The sequence below is a fragment of the Lepidochelys kempii genome, chromosome 7, assembly GCF_965140285.1.
Source record: "Lepidochelys kempii isolate rLepKem1 chromosome 7, rLepKem1.hap1, whole genome shotgun sequence".
Classification (NCBI taxonomy): Eukaryota; Metazoa; Chordata; order Testudines; family Cheloniidae; genus Lepidochelys; species Lepidochelys kempii.
Window position 1 is genome coordinate 15460185 of NC_136386.1, and position 21918 is coordinate 15482102.

A 21918-nucleotide genomic window follows, 5' to 3' on the forward strand; every position below is an offset into this window, starting at 1 on the left:
CTGCATCTTGTGCAAAATGCTCACCCCAGGAAATCAGTCCTCAGAACTATAGAACAGGTGTAAGAAGGATAACTCAGTCTCTGGCCTATTGAGTCCTAGACATCTCTGTTGAGGTGGTCAACAAGGACATCATTTTGTTTGAAGTGAGAAGCGGACATCCCTTCCCCATGGACTGTGCCTTGACAATTCAAGTAGATACCTAGAAGAGAGAGGATTGTGCAAAGTGGCCAAACCTCAGGAAAGCTACTTCACTGAAGAATTTGTTCTCTTCAAAAATCCATTGCCAAAATGATGTGGCCTGTGTGACATAATGAAACCACCTCAAGGAGCGGCAGTAGCTATGCCGTGAGAGAAGCTATGCACATTACCATTTACACCAGTGAAACTTATGTCACTCAGAGGTGTGTTGTTTTCATACCCCTGAGTGACATAAGTTTTGCTGACGTAAGTGATAGTGTAGACATGGCCTTAAAGTATCAGCACTTAACCATTTCAGTGCTGATCACTGTAGAAGAACCATCCAGCTGGTGTGCATATCTCACAATTCCAGCTTATTTCCAGGAGTCACCACCATCCCCTACCTAGCTGCCAAAACTCCCAGCTTCTCCACCACTCCTCAAGAGACTTAGGAAGCATAAACATCTCCATGGCATGTTGAAAAGAAAGAGTGGAAATACCCTAAAATAAATTTAATATAATAAGTATACACTACTGAAACTACTGTGCTGAAAGTTTTATTTTTATCACTGTTTAATAATCTCCATTTTAGAAGTTTACCTGAAGTTGCCACAGTTTCCAAACTACTTGATTAGGGCACAATTTAACCACGGGTAAAGGAGATTACAAGGCATCAGATGTAGCTATGGATCCAATGAGTCAAAACAGACCACAGTGGTGTCCATTACTTAATAAATGGGTGAGGTGGATCCCACTGACAAAAAGGGAACACAGTTGTGCTTCCTCCACTCTTCCCCCACTACAGTTCTTGGAAAGGTCTTTCTTTGAGGGAGAAAGAATACAATCTAGGAGATTACTTGGTACCACAGGTACTCTTACAGCATTACAGTACAACACTTAATTGCGCTCCAAAACAGGCAAATATGTACTGCAGGTGAAAAATTATTAGTTCATCCTCTGTATATACTGCATGATTTGTGCTCGTCTTGAAAATTACTTAATTCTCCATTTCCAAGGTCTGGGGAAATGTACTCCGTGACAGACAGACAATGTCCTGTAATATACGGAACAAACCTCATGGAATTCAGCTAAACTTTACTGAGTTAACCCTAATTCAATAATATTTAAGTTAACACCTTTGGGGTACATTGTATTAAAAATGCAACTGTGTATGTATTATTGGGGAACTGCATGTACCTTCTCTACTAGAGAGGGGGATGCTAATGAACTTCTTCAGTTATCAGCCTTTGAGCCCCCACCCTCCCCAGGAAATATGCATATACTAGTTCAAACTGGATTCTCCAGAGATCCACAGACAGGAGGAAAGACTTTTGGATAAAAAACCTAAATTTAGGCTGACTCAGGGCCTTCCTTCTTCCTGATCCAGAAAACAGACAGAACTCCTGGTCAACAGGGGACCCCAATTCTTAGGGAAGGACTGGAAGGACTTAGTCCACTGAGGCCTCATAAGACTGGGTGCTTTTTCTGAGCTGAAGCTCTGGTGAACTTGTAACCACAAAGAAATACCTAGGGTGGGGTGTTGAAAGACCACTCTTGCCAGAACCTATGAAGAGTTGGGATGGACTCTGGTAAGCTTATTAACGTGTGTAGGTTCTTTCATTGTTTTTAATAGGTTTTCTCTGCAGTGTTTGTACCTTAAAAATAAAGTAGACTTGCATAGGAAACTGTGTGGTAACGTATCTGTAGTGATCATTCTGTTATCAATCTCAGAGGAGAAAGCAATCAGGTCTGTTTAGGCAGACTGTCTTCTGGGAAATATATAGTGAAGGCAGGGAGCTGTATAGCCCAGAAACACCCAGGTCAGATGGAGAGAGATGCAGGTCTCCAGTCCACCCAGAAGAGGCAACAGTTGGGGAACTGAAAACCTGAGAGTGGGTACCCTTGCTGAACAACTGGGGGAAATATAGGTGCAGTTGCTCTGAACCATGACAGACCCCATAAAATCTTTGACGCAAATATGTTGCGTGTCTCACTGTAAAGATAAGCCATCAAAAGCACAAATGATGCGTAAACAGAAAATTCATCTCATTTCAGGAGAAGCCAGCATGGAGCACAAACAGAAAGCGGAACATTTGCCTATAAAAACAAGATCTGTGTGAAAACAAAAAACAGAAACCCATAGCAGGATTCCCCACTCAAAGCAATAAGAAGTGAGCACAGAGTTCAGAGCAGCAGCCCTCCTGCTACCAGCTCAGAAGGAATCCAGTTAAAAACAGAAAGAGCATGCTAATCTGGGATTAAAAGAAGTGTTTGTCCATCTACGTGATTGTTGTATGCCTCAGTAATTACAGTAACTCCTGTTACTGATATGCAAATACAATTACCATTTTCTTTGGTTTAAGTCAGTCTATTACAAAATTCCAGTGCCAGACAAAACTAAACCTTAGAGGGCTATTTGTTACAAAGCATGAATTATACTGAAAATCCCAGCCTCTGAAATAGTATTAGAACATAGAAATGCTTTATCGGACCACTTGAGCTGTAACAATGCCTCCCAACGTGATTCTCTCTTTAGAGATCTATCACATTACAGAACATCATCCTCTTAATGTATCCTTTCAAATCACTGAAGATAAAGTTATTTTATAACAACTGAGAGAGCTCTCTGGGACACAGAAAATGAGAGAAACGAGCTGGAGTTACACCCACAGTTTATTGGGCAATTATACTTGTTTTAACTTTGCTTCTCTTCCTCAACGTTTGTTGCTGATATTTCCCTCGTATCTTGCATTGCAGCTCAGTGCATCAATAAGAGCACCACGCAGAAATGAAAGGGAGACCTTAGGAATTTCAGTCAGCCACATCCAAATGCACATGCAAAAATAACCGTGCATGCAAGTGGCCAACTACAAGTCTGATGGGCCCCATTGTTAGCTTTGAGTGCGGTCACTGTAAGCTGTACAAATGCACACTTTACCCATGCCTGCATCTGAGTTCTGTTTTTTAAACAGCACTCAGATCTCCTGAACTAAGTGAAGTGGGTGCAGGATGCTCTGAAAGAGATACTAGATGAACAGAAAAATGACACTCTTATTCCAGAATAAGAATGTCCCCACATGACATAACTATACTAGTATAATTCTGCCATGAAGTAAATATCTCCATGAAGACCACCTGTTTTCATTCAGACACTAATACTCTGGGTTGGAAATGAACCCTTGCAGAAGTTTGATGCAAAGTTGTGTGGCAGACTAAGCCTTGAGCTGGAAGCCAAGAACCAAGAGACCTGATCCCCCAGCTCTCCCACTTATGTAATCTATGGCCTTAGCAAGTCACTTCATCTCTCTATACCTCAGATTCACCATGTGTAAGACACTACAGCTCTTGTCACAAGGCTTTAGGAAGGCTTATTGTTTGTATGGCACTGAAGTGTCATGCATACATAGGCTACAGTAACTATGACAACCTGCATTCAGAGGACAGAAACAAGTTCACAGATCTCAGCACACGGATTCAATCCCACTCAATGTCATTTAATCTACCCTGCACCATCTCTCCTACCCAGCAGCACCTACTACATATCCCCCACCCCCAATTTTCAAGCCTTCATCCCACAATTTGTACTAAGAAAACGCTGTAAAACTGCTTGAAAGAATCCAAAATCCTAATTCTCACAGACGCTTTTCTAGAATATGAACTCCTATCATAGATATCCATTTCATGAGCATATCCCATGTGAAAGGCTAAGGCATAAGTTTATTAGACTACCAAGCCTCTGTGTTGGAGACACGGATGGATATTTTTCTCTCTCAAACACACCACAATATCTGCCCTAAGGCAGCCTGAAATCAGAGGCATTTTCTTTTTCTTTTGCAGGTTGCACTTGACTTTGACTTTGCAGTCAAGTATTTCATAAAGCTTCCTGATGCAACGTGTGGTTAAAGAACTTGGACAGGATCTCTTGTAAAATGCAGTATAATAAGGGAAACCTTTCTGCAACAAGTTAGATTTAAAAATTTTATTAAAGCTGAATTTTAAAAAAGTATATAATACATAGGTTGGGAAAAGAGGGTTTGTACATCTGGGTATAGTGCTTAGGTTATCCACAAATAAAAAGTTAGCTCTTAAAAGTCATATGATACATAGAATACATAATCAGCAATAACCCAAATTTAGGTAAATAGATTTAACAATACAGTTTAGATATTAGAATCCGAATACTCAGGTACATCACTCATGAAAAGTTGTTCGGAGATTTGATTGTGGAAAGCAAAATATATCAGTGAGTGGAGATTCTCAATTACTGAAGGACAATTAGGTAGGTTGTCCATTTAGAAAATACAATCCATAGTTACACCTAAAAGGGATGGATCTTGTTTGTAAAATAAAACCTTAGTGTATTACACAAATTATGCCCTGGAAACTATTAACACCAGAAGACAAACAAGAAGGTTGTCAAGTACCAAGGCTCACATTTAACAGCATAAACGATGGTGCTTAGTACAGAAGTTCCCTTAATTGGTTTATCAAGAGTGTAGAATAGCACCTTTCAAAAGTCAGTTTCATTTCTTATCATGAATTAATACAAAGCTCACTCATGACAAGTATCATCATTGGCTACTGCATACATCAGTTCTATTCACAATCTCTCTGGCAGGAACCCTTTAAACTGTCGAGTCACGTCCTCCTTCTGTGGTCACCCTTTTTCATTAATCCTCTTCCTTGTTTTGCAGACAGTTGCAGCAGAGAGGGAAATGTCACTGCTACAGAGTTAGCTGCACCTCTGTCCCCTGTGTACACCCCCTTAGGTCTGATGTCTTGTGCCTTTATCTATCCCTGGGTATAATTTCGCAATTTTCCCACTCTTAAACCGGGCCCTCGGCTACAGTACCCTGTGTATCAATTGTTCCTATCTTGCAATTCCAAATGAGTTCTGGCACCTGTGGGTCTTCCCTTTGGGAGGTTGACCAGTGGTCTATAGTAATCAAACTACCTTCTTAAAACAAAAGTAATTATTTTATCAGTAGAAACAAAGCTTTTAAAGAGTTTTTAATAGTCCACATCCATGTCTCTTACCTGATGGTAACCTAGCCAGGCCTAACTTCTTCAGACATCCTCAGCAGGTCCATGTTTCAGTCTAGTTCCCCTGTACTACGACTGCTTGAGAGAGAGAGAGAGAGAGAGCGAGACTGACCCTTTTAAGTCCCACTATAGATCTTTTGTTCTTCTGTGTTCCCACACTTCAACACTTGTGGTCCAAATTAATTCTGTAGCCTCAACTGGAGATCAAGACAGAGTCCTGGAGCCAACTATTCTGGGATTGTCCCTTAGCAATTCTCAAGTGCTTGTTGAGAGGTGGCTTATCTTCATTCTTTTCCTTCCTGCCTGTTTTTCCAGACAGGCTCCTATCAAACTAAATCAATACAGTCACACAGAAAACATCCCAATAACCAGGCAACATACAGTACTAATAAATTACTGAGCCACCACGCCATCTTTGTCTAAGCATTGGCTGACTGGGGCATATTAACACAACTTTGATTACTCTGCAGAACTCTAACACAGTCCCACAGTAAAGTGCAACCTCTAAGTGTCTAAAAGTCATCCAGGAAGCCAAGCCTCAAACATCAAATGCTTCACCAGGATGGTGCATACACCTAAGAGTGTTGTTATATAGTAAAGCAAGGCTATTACTTTGGCTAGAAGGCTCCACCTAATTTCAGATAACTTGTATTAAAAAGTGTAAGAGCACAAAAAGCCAATATTTTCTCATGCTTTTATTCTCCTTAATAGATGGAGAAAACCAGCTTGTTATGGGTTTTCTCTCACCCATAACAACAGCCTGGAGCTGATCAGCTGTGCCCTCACCCTGTAGTTAGAGAGAACCGTGACTGCAGGTCACATCTGATTCATGTGGGCACCTCTATATCCTATTCCTTTCATTCCACTATCAGGCATTAGATATTGCACAATTATCCCAGGAGCAGCAGCAGCAACCACTGAGTGGAGCATGTGGTCTAAAAACAACTTATCAAAAGGGCAAGTCCAAGCCACATCCATAAACTAAAGAGCGATGGTTGTCAAGACTTTCATCCAAGATTCAACCTAGAGATGATTAAACTATCATAACCACACTTTACTCAGATTGGGTATTTTGTTTTAATACACAACTTGCAGAAAGCATATTAAGGGCTGGTTTCAGATCACAAACTGCTCATTTGTACAGTTTATGTGACGAATTAAAAAAGAGACTCGAGATAACACAGCCCTCATTACAGGAATATTAAAACAGTTCTATCAGTAATTCAGAGGCAAACAAACCGAACTGTTCTCAAACCTTGAATGTAACCTTCCACACAGCACTAGTCATCCACACCGCCACTCCATGCTGTGCTAAATTACGTCTTTAATACAGAATTGTAGGTCATCCAGTAACTATGCATTGTATACATGAGACAAATTGCTACAATTAAATCAGTCTCCATGAAGGAATTGTAGTTTATTGATCAAACATATGCTCTGCTGCCCTTTGCAAGCTGATCATTTACACTTCACAAAATAAGTTTGACATTGCTTGGTCCTGCATTCACACGCACTAGCAATGACTGCAAGCTGTGTTGGAGCAAAGACCAACCTTCTTGTGAATTTAGTTTGCCTTGCACTACTTTCTCACCCATGATCTTGACACTCTGTAGCTATTAGGAAACACAGGACAGTAAAGCAAGCAGTTAAAATCCCTTTTCAAAATTAAGGGACTAGTTTCCTCTGGCATTGCTGCTGCTGCTCCCTTCTCCCCCCTCCACCCCACCCCCACAAAAAAAAGCATGCTGCCAAAGCTGCAGTTAGGAGTAGGAAGTCAAAGTCCAGTTTTATAGTCTCTTCTCAATTAGATGGTATCTGCACTTCCCTCAGCACAGTTTCACCATAGAAACAAATATCACTTGCAGTTGTATGAATGGATTATTTTCCCTGCCTATCTTTAAAGAGGACCTGAAACTCAAGCCAAATAATTTCAAAACAGAACATCTAGTTAACCACTTGATATCCCAAAACCAGCTCCACCAGACAGATCTCTTATGCAAAAGAGCTCCCAGAATGCATTGTTACATACCTTAGGTCAAGTTCTATAGTCAAAAGGGTGGCACAATGCCAGGCAGAATTTGGCCCATTAAGTCTAAGTGCACTATCTGAATTTCTGTCTGCCTAAAACGTGTTTTTAAGGGATATTAAAAAATGACAGGTTTGCAGTAAGAGTCAAACTATAAATGAAGGTGGGAGCCGGAAGAAAAGCAGTAGCATCACAATGGATAATTGAGAGTCTGCAATACTATGCAAGACACAATATGCCACTTGAAGTATATCCAATACAGATATATGAAAGCTTGACAATGGTTTATTTTTCCTCTCAATTCATTGCTGATAAAGCTACATAATGCATCAAAAGAAGATCTCTTAAATCAGCTATTTCAAGTTGTCCTGCTCTTATTCCTGCCTGTTTTGGATCCCTCATGTACATATGAAAGTTTCACTGTGCTGGGCTGTTGCAATAGAAGGGAGGCTATTGCCTTGAACACTTGCTATTTGGACTGATAATCAAAAAGAAACGCTCTTTATCTCAAGTGAATTGAAAGCTCTGGTCCGAGTTCCGTTCAGTTTGTTCTAGACAAAGAGTCACATTTATAAACCATTTCATCTTCTTACTTATAATTACTGAATTTGTAACCTAAAACTGAGTTACAAGATTAATTTACCTGTTGCTTTCACACAGCTACCAAAGCTTTTCAAAGTATCACTCTCTCTACTGATGGCTGTATGCTGTGAAGTGGAGGGTTAAATTCACCGCTTCCTTTTATTTGTTCAAGCCAAAATAAAAAGGGACATTTACAGTACATCATACCAGAAATCTGCTAGGAACTGAAGTTCAAAATAAAAGCTGCTCATACATAAGAAACAGAAAATCAGCAGAAAATCAGAGGTGATCATGGCTTCCTTACAAGAACAGCTTACTCGTATTAGCTTTGGATGTTTAATGGCCATATACACAAATGTGAGTAAGAGTCCAAATCCTTAATTCTTCTAGTTAGTGCAATGCTGAACTGCTTTGAAAATCACAGCCCCAATATATGAAGTATAAAATTGTTCAAACTGGTCAAATGATATTAGAATGATCATCCAAATTAAACTTCATATTGTTCATCACATTCATTAATGAAGGGATTTTATATTGTATAGACTTTTGGTCTTGGGGATAGTATTAATCCTAATCTTCTGTAATGTTACAGTACTGTGTAACACACACACACACACACACCCTCCCAGTTTAGACTTTCCCATCTTCCCAAGTGCTACTTTTTGAGACCTGCACAGCAGACTTTCATTGAAAAATATTTGACAAAGATGAGACATTTTGTGAAAGTAAGATTGTAATGACTATTGTTGACCAAGCTCTACTCTTTTCTCTTTCTTGCAATTCCCTGATATTGCTCTCAGACGTTGATTGAATTTGTCTCCTGAAATCATTATTTTATAATGAGTGTCGAGGGTGAGGAACAATTTGTTTAGAGAACTTTTTAGTAACAGCAGCTATTTAAATTGAACTAAATTAAAAACCCCTACAAAAGCTTTAGGTGCCCTAATTAAGACTTGCATCTACAAACGATGGATGGATACTACCCAGTAGCAAAGAAATAATCTCACACACAGTGAATTAACTCATCCAGCCAATTAATTAAAACAGCCATTTTAGCTCTTCCAGAAGGATCTTTCTCTGAGGACTGCACCTTGCTGTCATGTGAATGCTTGTGTGTTCCAATGACTATGTAAGCTATCCTGGCAAGCACTTTAGTTCCAAGTAGGGCCATTTAAGCTAGACAAGTCAAAAGTAGAGAGCAGACAGAAAGTAGTTCATTTGTCCTCCAGGATGTGGGTTCAAGCCAACACCCTATCCTTGTAAAACCAAACAAACCCAACTCAACATACAAATGGCAAGTTACAGAAAAACTAGGTAACCATTCTATCAAACAACATGCTAGGGTAGAGCCTTGTTTGTGCCCTAAACGATGTCTGACAGCATGGGAAGTATTCACACTTAGAAACATACACCAACCTTCCCTCAGAACCTTGTCAGATAAATGGCTTTGAAAACTACAGCAGCTGAACTAGTCTTCACCCCTCTGTATGTTCATCCCCATACTGTGATCCTCTCCCTCCCGCTAAAAACCCTCATGCCTCAGACACTCTTAACCAGGGGTGCGCAAACTACAGCCAGCGGAACCGTCCTGCCCGGTCCCTGAGCTCCCAGCCGGGGAGGCTCGCCCCTGGCCCCTCGCCCGCAGCAACGCCACCACACAGGCAGTGCGGCTTGCGCCCGCCCACCTCCCAGGCTTTCAAAAAAGCCTGTCCTGCCGCTCCGAGCAGCAGGGTCATGGTAAGGGTAACGGTAAGGGTAAGGGGGGGTGGGTTGGATGAGGGGCAGGATGCCCTGCGGGGGCAGTCAGGGGACAGGGTGCGGTTGGATGGGGTGGAGGTTCGTGGGGGAGGGGGTGGTCAGGAGACAGGGAGTAGGGAGGGTTGGATAGGGGGTGGGATCCTGGGGGGCAGTTAGGGACGGGGGTCTGGGAGGTCAGTCAGGGGACAGGGAGCAGGGGGGGGTTGGATAGGGGGTAGAGTCCCAGAGGGGTGGTTTGGGGTGGAGGGTCCCGGGAGGGGGCGGTCAGGGGAAAAGGAGCAGGGGGGGTTGGATGGGTCGGGGGTTCTGAGGAAGGCAGCCAGGGGGTGGGAAGTGGGAGGGGGTGGAGGACAGGCTGTTTGGGGAGGCACAGCCTTCCCTACCCAGCCCTCCATACCATTTTGCAACCCCGATGTGGCCCTCGGGCCAAAAAGTTTGCCCACTCCTGCTCTTGACTGCTAGCAGCTTCAGAGATTTATTTGAGTGCTTCAACAATGGCATCCAATGATTGACTGGTTAAGTTTACCCCAGGTTTGTGCTACTTGATACTGGAATCTGTAGTTATGAAATACCACTGGGAAAAAGGAAAGTAAGGGCCCATTTCCCTATCATTTTTAATGAGTGCCTAACTACCCTAAGGGCCTCTGAAAATCTCCCCACAATTGTCTACAACTAATCAGGTTGACAATAAGCCAGAGTGACAAGACAATTTTTGAGAGCTACCTGAGAGTCATGGTGTTTTAACGTGCATCTTCAAGACTGATAGGTGTACAGCATGCCTTATGAGCCCTTGTTTAACTGCAGTTTTCAGTGAGCATCTCAAAATGACCTTGCAAACTTTTTCTTAAGCACCTGGATTCCAAAGTAAGAACCTTGTGGGATGATTTCAAGAGGCAACAGACTGGCTTCTTAGTTTACGGAAAACAACTAAATAGAAGAGACAGCCTTTGGGAATAACCGTGTCATTGTTAGGACCTCCTTGAATTGTACAGAGATATTTTCTCCATTCATTTGCCACCATTGTAAGCAGCTTCCTTCATTTTTACTAACCAACTTTACACCATCCCAGATAGACCTTTACTGTAAACTACTTACACCACAAAAGTTCAGTCATGAAGCTGAGATTATTAGAAATGTTTTGGCATAAAATACATCTTGCATTGGTTGAAAAACTTCTGCTGTTACTTGACTTTCAAGTTGACTGTGTCCAACCTTTGGCTTTGACTAGCATATTGATCTTCTCTTCCTTTTTCCTTCTCCACCAGCAATGTTTTGTCTGCAACCAAAACAATACTGATTTCTTCCAATGTAGTCACCAAAGTCACATAGGTAACTACAGCTATCAGACAGCTTTTCAAGGGCCATAGGCTTAAGACATTGTATCTGACTAGTTCTTGTAGAGCTGATGGTAACAATACAAGAACCTAGGAAAAATAGAACAGTTGCTGGAAAGGATGTGGCATCTTCAGACTCTGTCCACTGCACCTTATATTGTGTGGCAGAACACAACCAGTCATAGTGCAGGCTTCTTGCATGTTTTGTGGGTATCTAAATAGCCTTGCAATGGGATAGAGGAGCCCTAATGCTATCTGATAAACTGGGGGTTAAGCTCCTGCCAACAATCTTTTCCCTCCTTCCCCCAATATTCTCCAAAACAGAAGGGTTTCTCCTTTTATCAAGCTGAATTGGTCTGACTCCTGGTTCTCTCCCTCCTCTTCCTGTAGGTGGGTTGAGGATGTATCTCAACTAGCACTGAGAAAATGACAGAGAACTCTTGGATACCACATTGGTGGTCTCTTTAAAAACACAGTATTGGGAAAGCACACTACTTTACCCCAATTTGTTGCAGTGTTTTAATCTGAAGCTTGACAAAGCTCAAACCTGGACTGTGTTCTCTTGGCACTGTTGGAAGCAGTCTTTTCCTTGGATGTACGGCTGTACTTTCAGTATGGACACAGAATAAGCCATGTCATCTCTGCACCTTATTCAACGGTTTTTCAGATTTCAGTCACATTGACCATTGTAGGCTCTTTCAGGAAATTCTTTTCATTTCTCACCTTTAAGCAGACAGATGAATTCCTGCATAGCATAAGTCCACGGCTCAGAAAATGGAGAGGCTTTAAAAAAATATATAGCAGCATATCTGCCAGATTCCAAGTCATTTTTAATATCCTGGAAGTTGCTGCAGCCGAGCTATCTTGGAATAGGGTGGGGTTCTTTTCTTCCTTATTATGGGATTCAATTGTGTATCCGCTGACTCAGAAAGCACTGTCAGAACTCACATTACAAACGCTCCTTCTTTAGAACTCAACACCATTACCTTTCAAGATCTGTCTCTGAAGCAGTAAAATCTAAATTTAAAAGTAATAAAAATTTTCAAGTAAAATAGCTCATTTTGCTAAAACTTTATTTTCAGCATGTAAGGGGAAAACGTTTGGACTGAACTCAGAAGCTAAGTTAAAGCAGTTATTAGTTTGCTTAGAAATCATACACGACCCTTGTGTCTCAAGACCCTCTTAATTCAGTGCTGAAGCACTGCTGCATAGATGTTGCAAATACAGCTGTGCAAATACAATAGCATTTCTTCAAAGAAATACTTCTAATGAGGGTGCACTTCTCTTGAGCATCTCAAATCCTTTCAATCGCTCAGATATCAGTTAGGAAACAGGCTCTTATCCCTAAAATCCAGACACAATGAGATGAGAAAAGGTTTAGGGTTGGAATCTGGGATCTATTGTAGTGAGTCCACTCCACCGCTATATCCCCTCTCATCTGATTAGCAATCAGCACTATAATCTTAGAAAAGGTTCACCTGAAAGTAATAAGGGTGGTATCTGCACAAGTGACATGAGAGAGCACAAAATGAAGCATTTCATATGCATTGAATTGAAATATTTAGCACCAGAACTCTACTCTAGTGAAGGTGGAATTTCACAGAGAAACCTGCCAGTCTCTTAAAACTCTTTATTGTGAAGTGGATTGAGCACTCTGATATGACACTGTGATTTAAAAGTTTGGTATCCAATTTCTTTTGGCCTGACCACCTTATCCATTCAGTCATTTAGAAATAAAGGTGCTAATAAATTTACAAATACTGAACAGGGAAAGGAAAACCCCAAACTCAACATTTTACCATGTGCTTTTTTAGTATCCCTAACAAAAATGAAAACAAAAAACAAACCAAAAAACCCCACGCAGCACCTTGTGCTAGAGGTTTTTTAGGTTTTTCACCTGAATGTATGCATTGATGTAGCGTGAGAGTATATGAGTGACAGAGAGAGAGAGAGAAGGTAGGGGAACGGCAATAAAGGAAATACCTAAAGATTTAAAAGGAAGATGGCTTGGAAGAGGAATGGAGTCATTCATTTCAAGATCTCTGGTTGAAACCTTGCCTGCATTTGTCACTCAATGACTGCTCACTGGCCTCTCTGATACAAGTGGGTAACTTAGACAAATTACAAAGCTGCCACCACCACAGATACTAGTTCACCTCTTTGGCAGAGACAAGCAATGAATATAAACTGATTTCATTGCTCAACCCTACTGCGAGCCCTGTGGCTCCAGGCTGAGGCATGCTGATAGGACAGCGTGGGATATGGTTACAGGACTGCTAGATATACCCAGGCTGACTGACACCTTCCCCTCAGGAGAAAAATGGCTTAAAAAGACAAAAAGTAGAACATGTTCATCCAAAGTGGCCAGTGAATCTTTTAAAGGAAAGGGAACTTAAATAGCGATGCTTGATGGTGTCTGTTTCTGGCTTTTTGTCTCAGATTTGTGAGGCCATGCCTTATATCTAGCTGGGCTGTATTGTGCACACCTGGGTTGACACTTAGGCATCTAGAAATGAGTTTTGCCCTCTATTTTTGATGCTTGGAAAGTATGGTTACAGTTATTTCACATTTTACTACTAAAAATATATTAGACCCCTGAGCCTTTTGTGGCTCTGGATATTGCTTTTCATGTTCTCCCAGGAGAAGTTTTACCAAGGACTTCAGATGGGAACAGAGTAAGAATTAGGCCAATGCTGGGCACTCCTGAAACAAAAAAAATTGCACCATATGCAAATACAAACACTATATACAGATACAGACACCAGAAGATGTCAGAATTTGCATGTCTGTTCAACACTTTTTATTGTCTTCTAGAAATTCTCACACAAGCTTCTATATAATTAAGTTTAACTGCACTGACAGTTTTGAAAAGAGCTACAATTTGAACAAGTTTTCTAGCACCTTTGCTACCGAAAGTTGACCGGGTTTCATATGTAGTCCTCTAGATATTTGTTAGAGTAACCTGAATATATATTTATAGTATCAACTCAATAATTCAGTCTTATGTTCAAAGCAGACCATTCTAGGGCAATGGCATAAGTAATAAGTACTTAAAAACTCCCTAAATATAGAGTTGCAACATTGAGTTAACAATTTGCATTTTGGGATAATTTTTAAGAAAGGCTTCTGAAAGTGTGTTGCAAAGTCTGTATAACCCTGTAGGTAGCTTTTTCTGTACACATTTATGGGCAATTGCATGCAATAATTAATTGGCTGATTTACATGGGGGCAACTGTGATGGGGTTTTTTAAGTATGTGAGGAACTCTCAAATTCTGAGGTTGCATTTGCTTTTTGAAAACATGGCCCAATTTTGTTTTGATTAATGGCATATGGAAGAAAGCAGCAGAGGAAAAAGTGACTCAAGCTGTTCCATCAGTCACATATTGGAGAGATGGCTGCAGTGCTATCACCACATGTTCTGGCTGAAGACGAGACTCCTACATACAGGAGCAGTACTATGAAGTGGTGGGTATGCCCAAAAGTCAAGCTATTGCTGGGCCCACAAGTAATGGAACAGCAAGGCACAGCAGACATGGAAAGGGCCTTGTATTTGTTTTTTTAATTCTGTTTTTTTTAAATAAAAACAGAAAACAATTTTAAAAATATACAGTGTGCAGCTAACTAGTGCCAAAGGCAGTATATGTGGTCTAGCAGTAAGATGTAGACTGGCAGTCAAGACTTCTGGGATTTATTCCCAGTACTACTACAGTGACCTTGTGTGTCATTAACCACTCTGGGCCTCAGTTTACTCATCTAAAAATTAGGCTTAATGACATTGATATAATGGGGGTAAGTGCTTTAGAAAAGCATGCAATATGTTTAAAGAAAAGGAGTAAAGAAGTGCAAAGTATTACTGCTCTTCCCTTATCTACAGAAAAACTGACAGGGTACCACACAGAAATCATACAACTCTCCTATAGATCCCATACATAGTGCTTTTATTTTGCAGAAGGGAAAGAGGTGGCCTGGTTGATCCAAGTGCCACTTTTAACTTCCTTGGTGATCAGTAATAGCAAGGAAGAAATGTCCTCAATAACTGGTATTTTCTTGTTATGAGATATCACTGTCCACTAAGCAAGTTGAGCCTACCAATTCCTTGATAACCTAAATTCTTGCAAATACATTATTTCATCCACAATGGAAAGGAATATAAACAGGGCTTTGGAGTAGAGCCTGCGGAGCAGCTCTGGAGCAGTGGAGCTGCAGGTTTTTGCCTGGAGCTGGAGCACAGCTCCAAAGCCCTGAATACAAATGGCTAAAAATCAAAGTCACCACTCAATTAAACAGATGAACAAGGATGGGAAGAGTCACATTATGCCACAAACTGCTAGTCCTGTGTTCATTCCCATCTCTTTCCAAACACACAGATGTTGTTTGTCTCTCAAAGTGAGAGAAAAAAAATCCTTACTCTCCCTTGAGAATAGAATTCACAGATCTGCTTGCTCGGAGTCCATGCACTGTTCTCGGCCACTGAACGCAGTTCACGGTGCGGATACAGACGTTGGAAAGCTGTGCGTGGCCTTCAGTTGTTCCCCTTCCAACTGACAGGAATTACTAGTCAGTCCATGCTTCATCCACCCATTCCCATCAAGATTTCTAATATTTCAGGAGAATTTTTTTTTTAGTCTTAACTTTCTTCATCTGAAATTCCTCAAGTTCATCCTCTGCATGTCACCCCAAAGCCTTCTTTTTATAAACGGAGACAAACCTGGATTTAAAGCTAGCACTTCTAATACACTGTCAAAGGACTGGACCTTAATTGTTATGAGACAAGAAGTGAGACGGAAGGGAATCAAACATTGAAAGTGACAAGGGGAGAAGGGAAGATACCCTGCAATTCTACATAGGGGAAAAAAAGGGAAAGAAGAATACTTCATTTTATTGCCAAGAAATATTAAAATGAATACACACAACATTTGACTGTATATGCAACCATGAGTCAGAATTAAAAATGCACTTGCAACTCCTTCCGGCAGATCCAAGGTTCATGCAGCACCACACACAGACTCTGTATGGTTGATCTGTTGAAGAACTGTCCTCTGAAGTCTCTAGTTACTAAGAAGTAACCTAGTTCTCATTTATACTCTAAGCATAGAATCATAGAATATCAGGGTTGGAAGGGACCTCAGGAGGTCATCTAGTCCAACCCCCTGCTCAAAGCAGGACCGATCCCCAATTAAATCATCCCAGCCAGGGTTTTGTCAAGCCTGACCTTAAAAACTTTTAAGGAAGGAGATTCCACCACCTCCCTAGGTAACGCATTCCAGTGTTTCACCACCCTCCTAGTGAAAACGTTTTTTCCTAATATCAACCTAAATCTCCCCCACTGCAACTTGAGACCATTACTCCTTGTTCTGTCATCTGCTACCACTGAAAACAGTCTAGAGCCATCCTCTTTGGCACCACCTTTCAGGTAGTTGAAAGTAGCTATCAAATCCCCCCTCATTCTTCTCTTCCGTAGACTAAACATCCCCAGTTCCCTCAGCCTCTCCTCATAAGTCATGTGTTCCAGTCCCCTAATCATTTTTGTTGCCCTCTGCTGGACTCTTTCCACTTTTTCCACATCCTTCTTGTAGTGTGGGGCCCAAAACTGGACACAGTACTCCAGATGAGGCCTCACCAATGTCGAATATAGGGGAACGATCACGTCCCTCCATCTGCTGGCAATGTCCCTACTCATACATCCCAAAATGCCATTGGCCTTCTCGGCAACAAGGGCACACCGTTGACTCATATCCAGCTTCTCGTCCACTGTAATTCCTAGGTCCTTTTCTGCAGAACTTTTCTGCCGAGCCATGCACTAGTTCAGTGTGCTGAAATTGTAGAGGTCTCTGTGAGGACAAACAGCAGGAATGTGAAGGGAAGAGAAAGGTCTTGGGCCAGCACCAGCCCAGTGACAGCAATACCAGAATAGTTTAAGAGTACTCAAATTAATATCAAGCAAGAAAAACTGAAGGTTTAAAAATGCCTCAGTAAAAGTTTAACATGCATAACACAAGGAAGAAGATTAGGCCACCTTCTGTCTTTTATCCAATGACAAACAACCTGTATTGAATAGCATGATTGTTATTTGTTAGGGGGGTTTGGCATATGCAACCAAAAAAGCTGCCTCCTGGATACTATGGAAGGCAACAGTGAGCCCTATACTCTGGAATGAGTCTGACTTCTCTTGGCTGGCAACATTCTTTTCTTGAAAACGGCAGGACACAAGGATCTGTACAATCTACTGAGAAGCAGAAATTATGACTTGCTCATGCTGCCAGCAGTTACTGTGCTATGAGAAAGGGCTGTGACTATGTCAAGCGGCAACTAAGGGAGATCATAATAATTACCATATATTGCAGTTTTGAACGTTTGTCAGGAGGAGAGTACTGCAGTTCACTTCCTAGGTTTAGCTCCCCTTGATCAGAGGAGAAATCAAGGTATAATGTTGGAACTTGAGTCTGCTGAGAGAGACTGGAAGAGGAATCCACAGCACAAAAGCAGTCAGACAGAGAGGCCCCCACAGAAAGGTGGCAAAGCTAATTCTTATAAAAGACTACCAAAGAAAAGGAATAACTCATCCATTCCAAATTAGTATCCTGACTATGTGGAAGCTATTTCTCCTTCCAAAACTACATTTTATATTTGACTCAACCGGTACATCCAGGACTCAATACATCTTAAACCATGAAATGAGACAGTGTTTTAATATATCAATCTACAAACATAAGTTGTAAACTATGATTTGCAACCACCAGCGCAATGAGTTGTGCCATTTTCTTGGAACACACATTTTTCTATGCAGTTCTGTTACATCTTACACCCTCTTGGGGTAACCAGGCAGTCATTGTTTTTAGTAATTCTGCAGCACTAGTAAGTCTTAGTGCTTATAAGACTGATGCTAGGGTAAAATGATTCAATTCCCAGACCTCGGATGGATCTGTAGAATTGACGTCGTCGTCACACAGATTAGAAAATGCTACAATGTCACTGTAGAAAGTAACAACATGCAGAGGCAATATAGCCTGACTCACCAGAACCTGGCCAATCCCATGCATAGCATGGTGTGGGGAGCTAGGGGCTTTGATTGGAGATAAAGCAGAGTAGCAAAAAGGCATGTCACAGCACATCTGATATTAAAAAATACTCACTGGGTTGTGAGTTTCACCTTCAGAATGATGAACAGCCCACCAGTCAGATGTCCACTCCCAGGCATTTCCCACTATGTTGTATAAGCCATAGCCATTTGGAGGAAATGCTGTAACCTGGATTGCAGATAATGTTGAAAGATCATTTTATTACAGTCTTCTGGCATGAAATAGCATTTAACTCCTGATGACCAAAAGGTAAAAAATCCACTGACTAGATGTTCCTGCTCTTAGATCTTTGAATCGGAAACTAGGGAGTTATATGCAGAAATACAGAGGCTCAGGAACAAGAAAGCTCTTTTAATCAGGATTTATACTCAGAGACAAGGGTTCAGTATTGTAACTACAAAAGGGCCGAACTCTGAAAACCTTTGTTTTCTTTTTAAACAACAATACAAATCATCATTTTTGTGGACAATGACAACATATTCTCAAGGTTTCCTCCCCCAACACTTACAGGTACTACTGTTAAACCATAAATTATCTTCTTGCTGACCCTGCTATTGCTAGAGGCAGTGATTTAATTACAAGACAATAAATTCCAACTAGCAGCTCTGAGCAGATGCTGGGATATTTTCTAATCAACATACAAACACATAACTGCACTTTGCATTAATGGGAATTAGATTCCAGTGGATCATTGTAAGACTAGTTTACATCCCCATTTGTGAATGCCAGATTTCCCACCAAGAGAATGGAGAAGGTCTCTCAACTTCTGCTTGTGCTGACTTCCCTTCTAGTTACCACTTCTCTTAAATAAACTAGCATTCACAGAAGTCTACATATTTAAAAAGACTACAGCATGCATTTCCCTTGTAAGCATTAAAAACTTGATGGCTTTCTTGCGGTGAGATACTCCTAACCTTTATAAATGGAAGTTCACATCTTTCCCAATAAACTGAAAAAACAGGATTCTAGAGGTCATGAAACTGAGTATTTACTCAAAATGCTCATCAAAGACCCCACTATGTCAAAAACCATTTTGTTTATACAGGGCAAGCTATGCCAAACTCATCATCCTGAAAGCATTAAAGCAGAAACATAGCAAACTTTAGTGAATCTAAAAAGTTAAATGAAAGTTATTTTTAGCCTCCATTTCACACTTTGTAGAAATAAATATATAGTGCCTTTCTCCATTTTAAGATTGGTGAGAACTCTGCAAGATGGCAACCTTAAAAAGAGCCTTTTCCCCTGTAACACCCATGGCTGGAATTAAACATCTTGTAGCTTGAAAAGCTGAAGCTGCGAGAAGTGTCCTTCCAGTGGCCGACACCTATTGAAAAACCCTATTACCCATCACACTGGGCGTACCCCTCAATTCGAAGAGGGTTAGTTTAGCTGAATGTACTCTGACACACTTACTGGCGCAGTGCCTTTGTATCCATCCTCTCCAGTATTGTTTATGGGGAACTCTCCCTGCCAGGTATTGGCATAGTGCTGACCTTTTGGCTGAAGCTTATTGCCCCACGGGAAAAGTCTGTTGGAAGAAACACAAGACACAAGCTATCAGAAATATGGCTAACCTTTAGAGTTAGAGGCAACAGGAGGGAAAAAGTGGAAGGGAGAGGACTGCTACCAGTCTCAAAGAGCTATTTTGAATAGATTCATCAATAAAAAACTGCCGATCTAGTTCATGTCGGGTACACAAAAATACTCTGAGGAATGCAAGTGCTTGGTCAATGTTTTGGACTTATATGGTCATCTGACTAGGTAGCACTACTGCTATAAAAAAAGTTAAACTATTTTAAGTAGAGTTGATCCTAGAAAATTAAACCCAACTCCCATCTTTGTCAGTTGTATTTTTTAATTGGAGATACAATAAGAAAAATTACCAAGTAAATATTCTTTACATAGTTTACATCTGAGAAGCCGGACATATAGAATATATACAATCCGTGTTCCAACTCCATCTGTATAAACCCACAATGTTTAATAAGCCTTAAAAGGGATGATGGTTCTCATATTGCAACTGAAGCTCCGCAGCACGATCTGCTGTTCTATGAGATAATGTGTTAGGTTTAGGATATACAAAATGACTGACATATGAACCCAGTAGTGTCTGTGCAATGAAAGGAATTATGACTACTTGAGCTCTCATTTTCTCTACTCCCCAGCCCAGTCCTTTTATTCATCTCAAACTGGCTTTCTCTGACTCTTTGACCAATTTTGGGAGGGGCAGCAAGAGCCTTCTACACCACACCTCCCGTCACCTACAACAGCATTCCTACATCTCAATCTCAGTCTTGTTGCACTTTGTCTCTTAGTTATTATTTAATTCCAACCTTATATGGATGACTGAAGCATTTTCTGGGATACACTTTACACAAAGGATGCTGTACAAAATAAAGTAGTGTTACATTTACTGCAAATGCATGTACCTGTGCAAGAAAAATGTTAAGGAAAATAAACAGTGCTTTTCTCTGCATGGTGAGATATCAGAATCTTATACATTCACAAGGGAAGAATCTTGACAGGTAAGTACCTATTCTCGAGGCCTCCTCGACAGCTGTACTCCCATTCAGCTTCTGTGGGTAATCGTTTTCCCGCCCACGTGCAATACGCTACAGCATCATTCCAGGAGACATGAAGAACTGGGTGATCCATTCTGATAAGCAACAAAAGACACAGAATGAGGACATCAGCATGGTCAACCAGCCTCAAGAGTGCAAGCACCTTATGAAACCCCCCTCAGACCAGGTGGTCATGATTTAAGACTGTACATGGAATGTTTCTATCCTTCATGCAAGACTTCAGTTATGTCTGAACTGGGTGCAGAGGTTAGTTTTACAGCAAAGAAATTACTGAAGTAAATACCAGAGCAAGGCATTAATCAAGAGCAGCAAGAGTCAGAATAAGGAACTGGGGGAAGGAGAAGGAATTTGTACATAACAACATGATGCATCACAGCTATGCACTCTACCCACAGATCCAGTTCACTCTTGCATTTCCTCTGTCATATCCATTTGTGTCCTCACCCAGACTCAATTTAGAGTGGGGTCTGTAGAACTAGTAGCTACTAACTACCCCCACCGGCTTCAGTGAGAACATAGCTTATCAGCACCTCACAGGATCAGGCCAAAAGCCCTTTGAGGCGGCAGCGTTAGGCCACATTTCCACAATAGTTTTAAGGGTATGCTGTAACTCATTAGAAGACAGAGTCAGAGGAAGAGCAGCCTCTGGATGGGGCACAGTTTAGGTTTGTAGAGTTAGGTTATTTTTATATCAGTTTTGCTATTAATTTTAATTCTCTATTTTCTTTCCCTCCCCTCCTCAAATCTGTTAAAGAAATTTACTTTTGGGGGGGGGGCGGGGGGGGAGTAATGGCAGGAGGGAATACTGGCCAACACCTCACTTAGCCTCATTTTGGAGCTGCAGTAATCTGGGAACGGAAGCAGGATTTTTTACTGCAAACTTTTACAAATGACTTCCATGTTTTCCCTGTTTTAATCCCCATACCCTCTTGCTCACACATTCCCAGCCCCTCCTACCCAAAAGGGACTGTTTCAGCCCTCTGAGACGGAAGGTCTCATTTATCCTGGCCACAATACCCCTGCCCCCCCCTCCCCACCCCCCTCTTCCGCCAAAACACTCTAGCAGAGTGAGCTACCACCCTGCTAGTAGGGGCTTCTGGTACAAGAGTTGAATGCTCAAGGCTTCCGACTCACTGTATTAGCTATTGGTCTTTCACTTTTCCCACTTTCACTAGTTCACGTCTCCCAGTCTCCCACTAATCTTCATTCTTTGTTTCTTTCTCTACCTTTTAGACTATTTCTGTGTGATGGGAAGTTTGAAGAAAGGGTTAGATAAAGAACATTATACTAGGCCAGGCTCACAACCAACTCATACAAAATGTAAGGCATAGAGAGC

The 21918-nt window shown here is 41.2% G+C and overlaps 1 protein-coding gene across 12 annotated transcripts in view; it reads right to left on the reverse strand.

Moving 5' to 3' along the window:
- The window catches only part of SUMF1 (sulfatase modifying factor 1), a 328295-nt gene that overhangs the window by 267868 nt on the left and 38509 nt on the right, over positions 1-21918 (reverse strand). For 9 of the 12 annotated variants that reach the window (XM_073351175.2, XM_073351178.2, XM_073351172.2 and 6 more), the window contains 3 exons: positions 20534-20656; positions 19414-19528; positions 18055-18168 (listed from right to left, as the gene is read on the reverse strand). In XM_073351175.2, coding sequence (XP_073207276.1) covers positions 18055-18168; positions 19414-19528; positions 20534-20656 — 352 coding nt within the window. The other 3 variants (XR_012159766.2, XM_073351170.2, XM_073351177.1) reach the window with 3 other exon arrangements.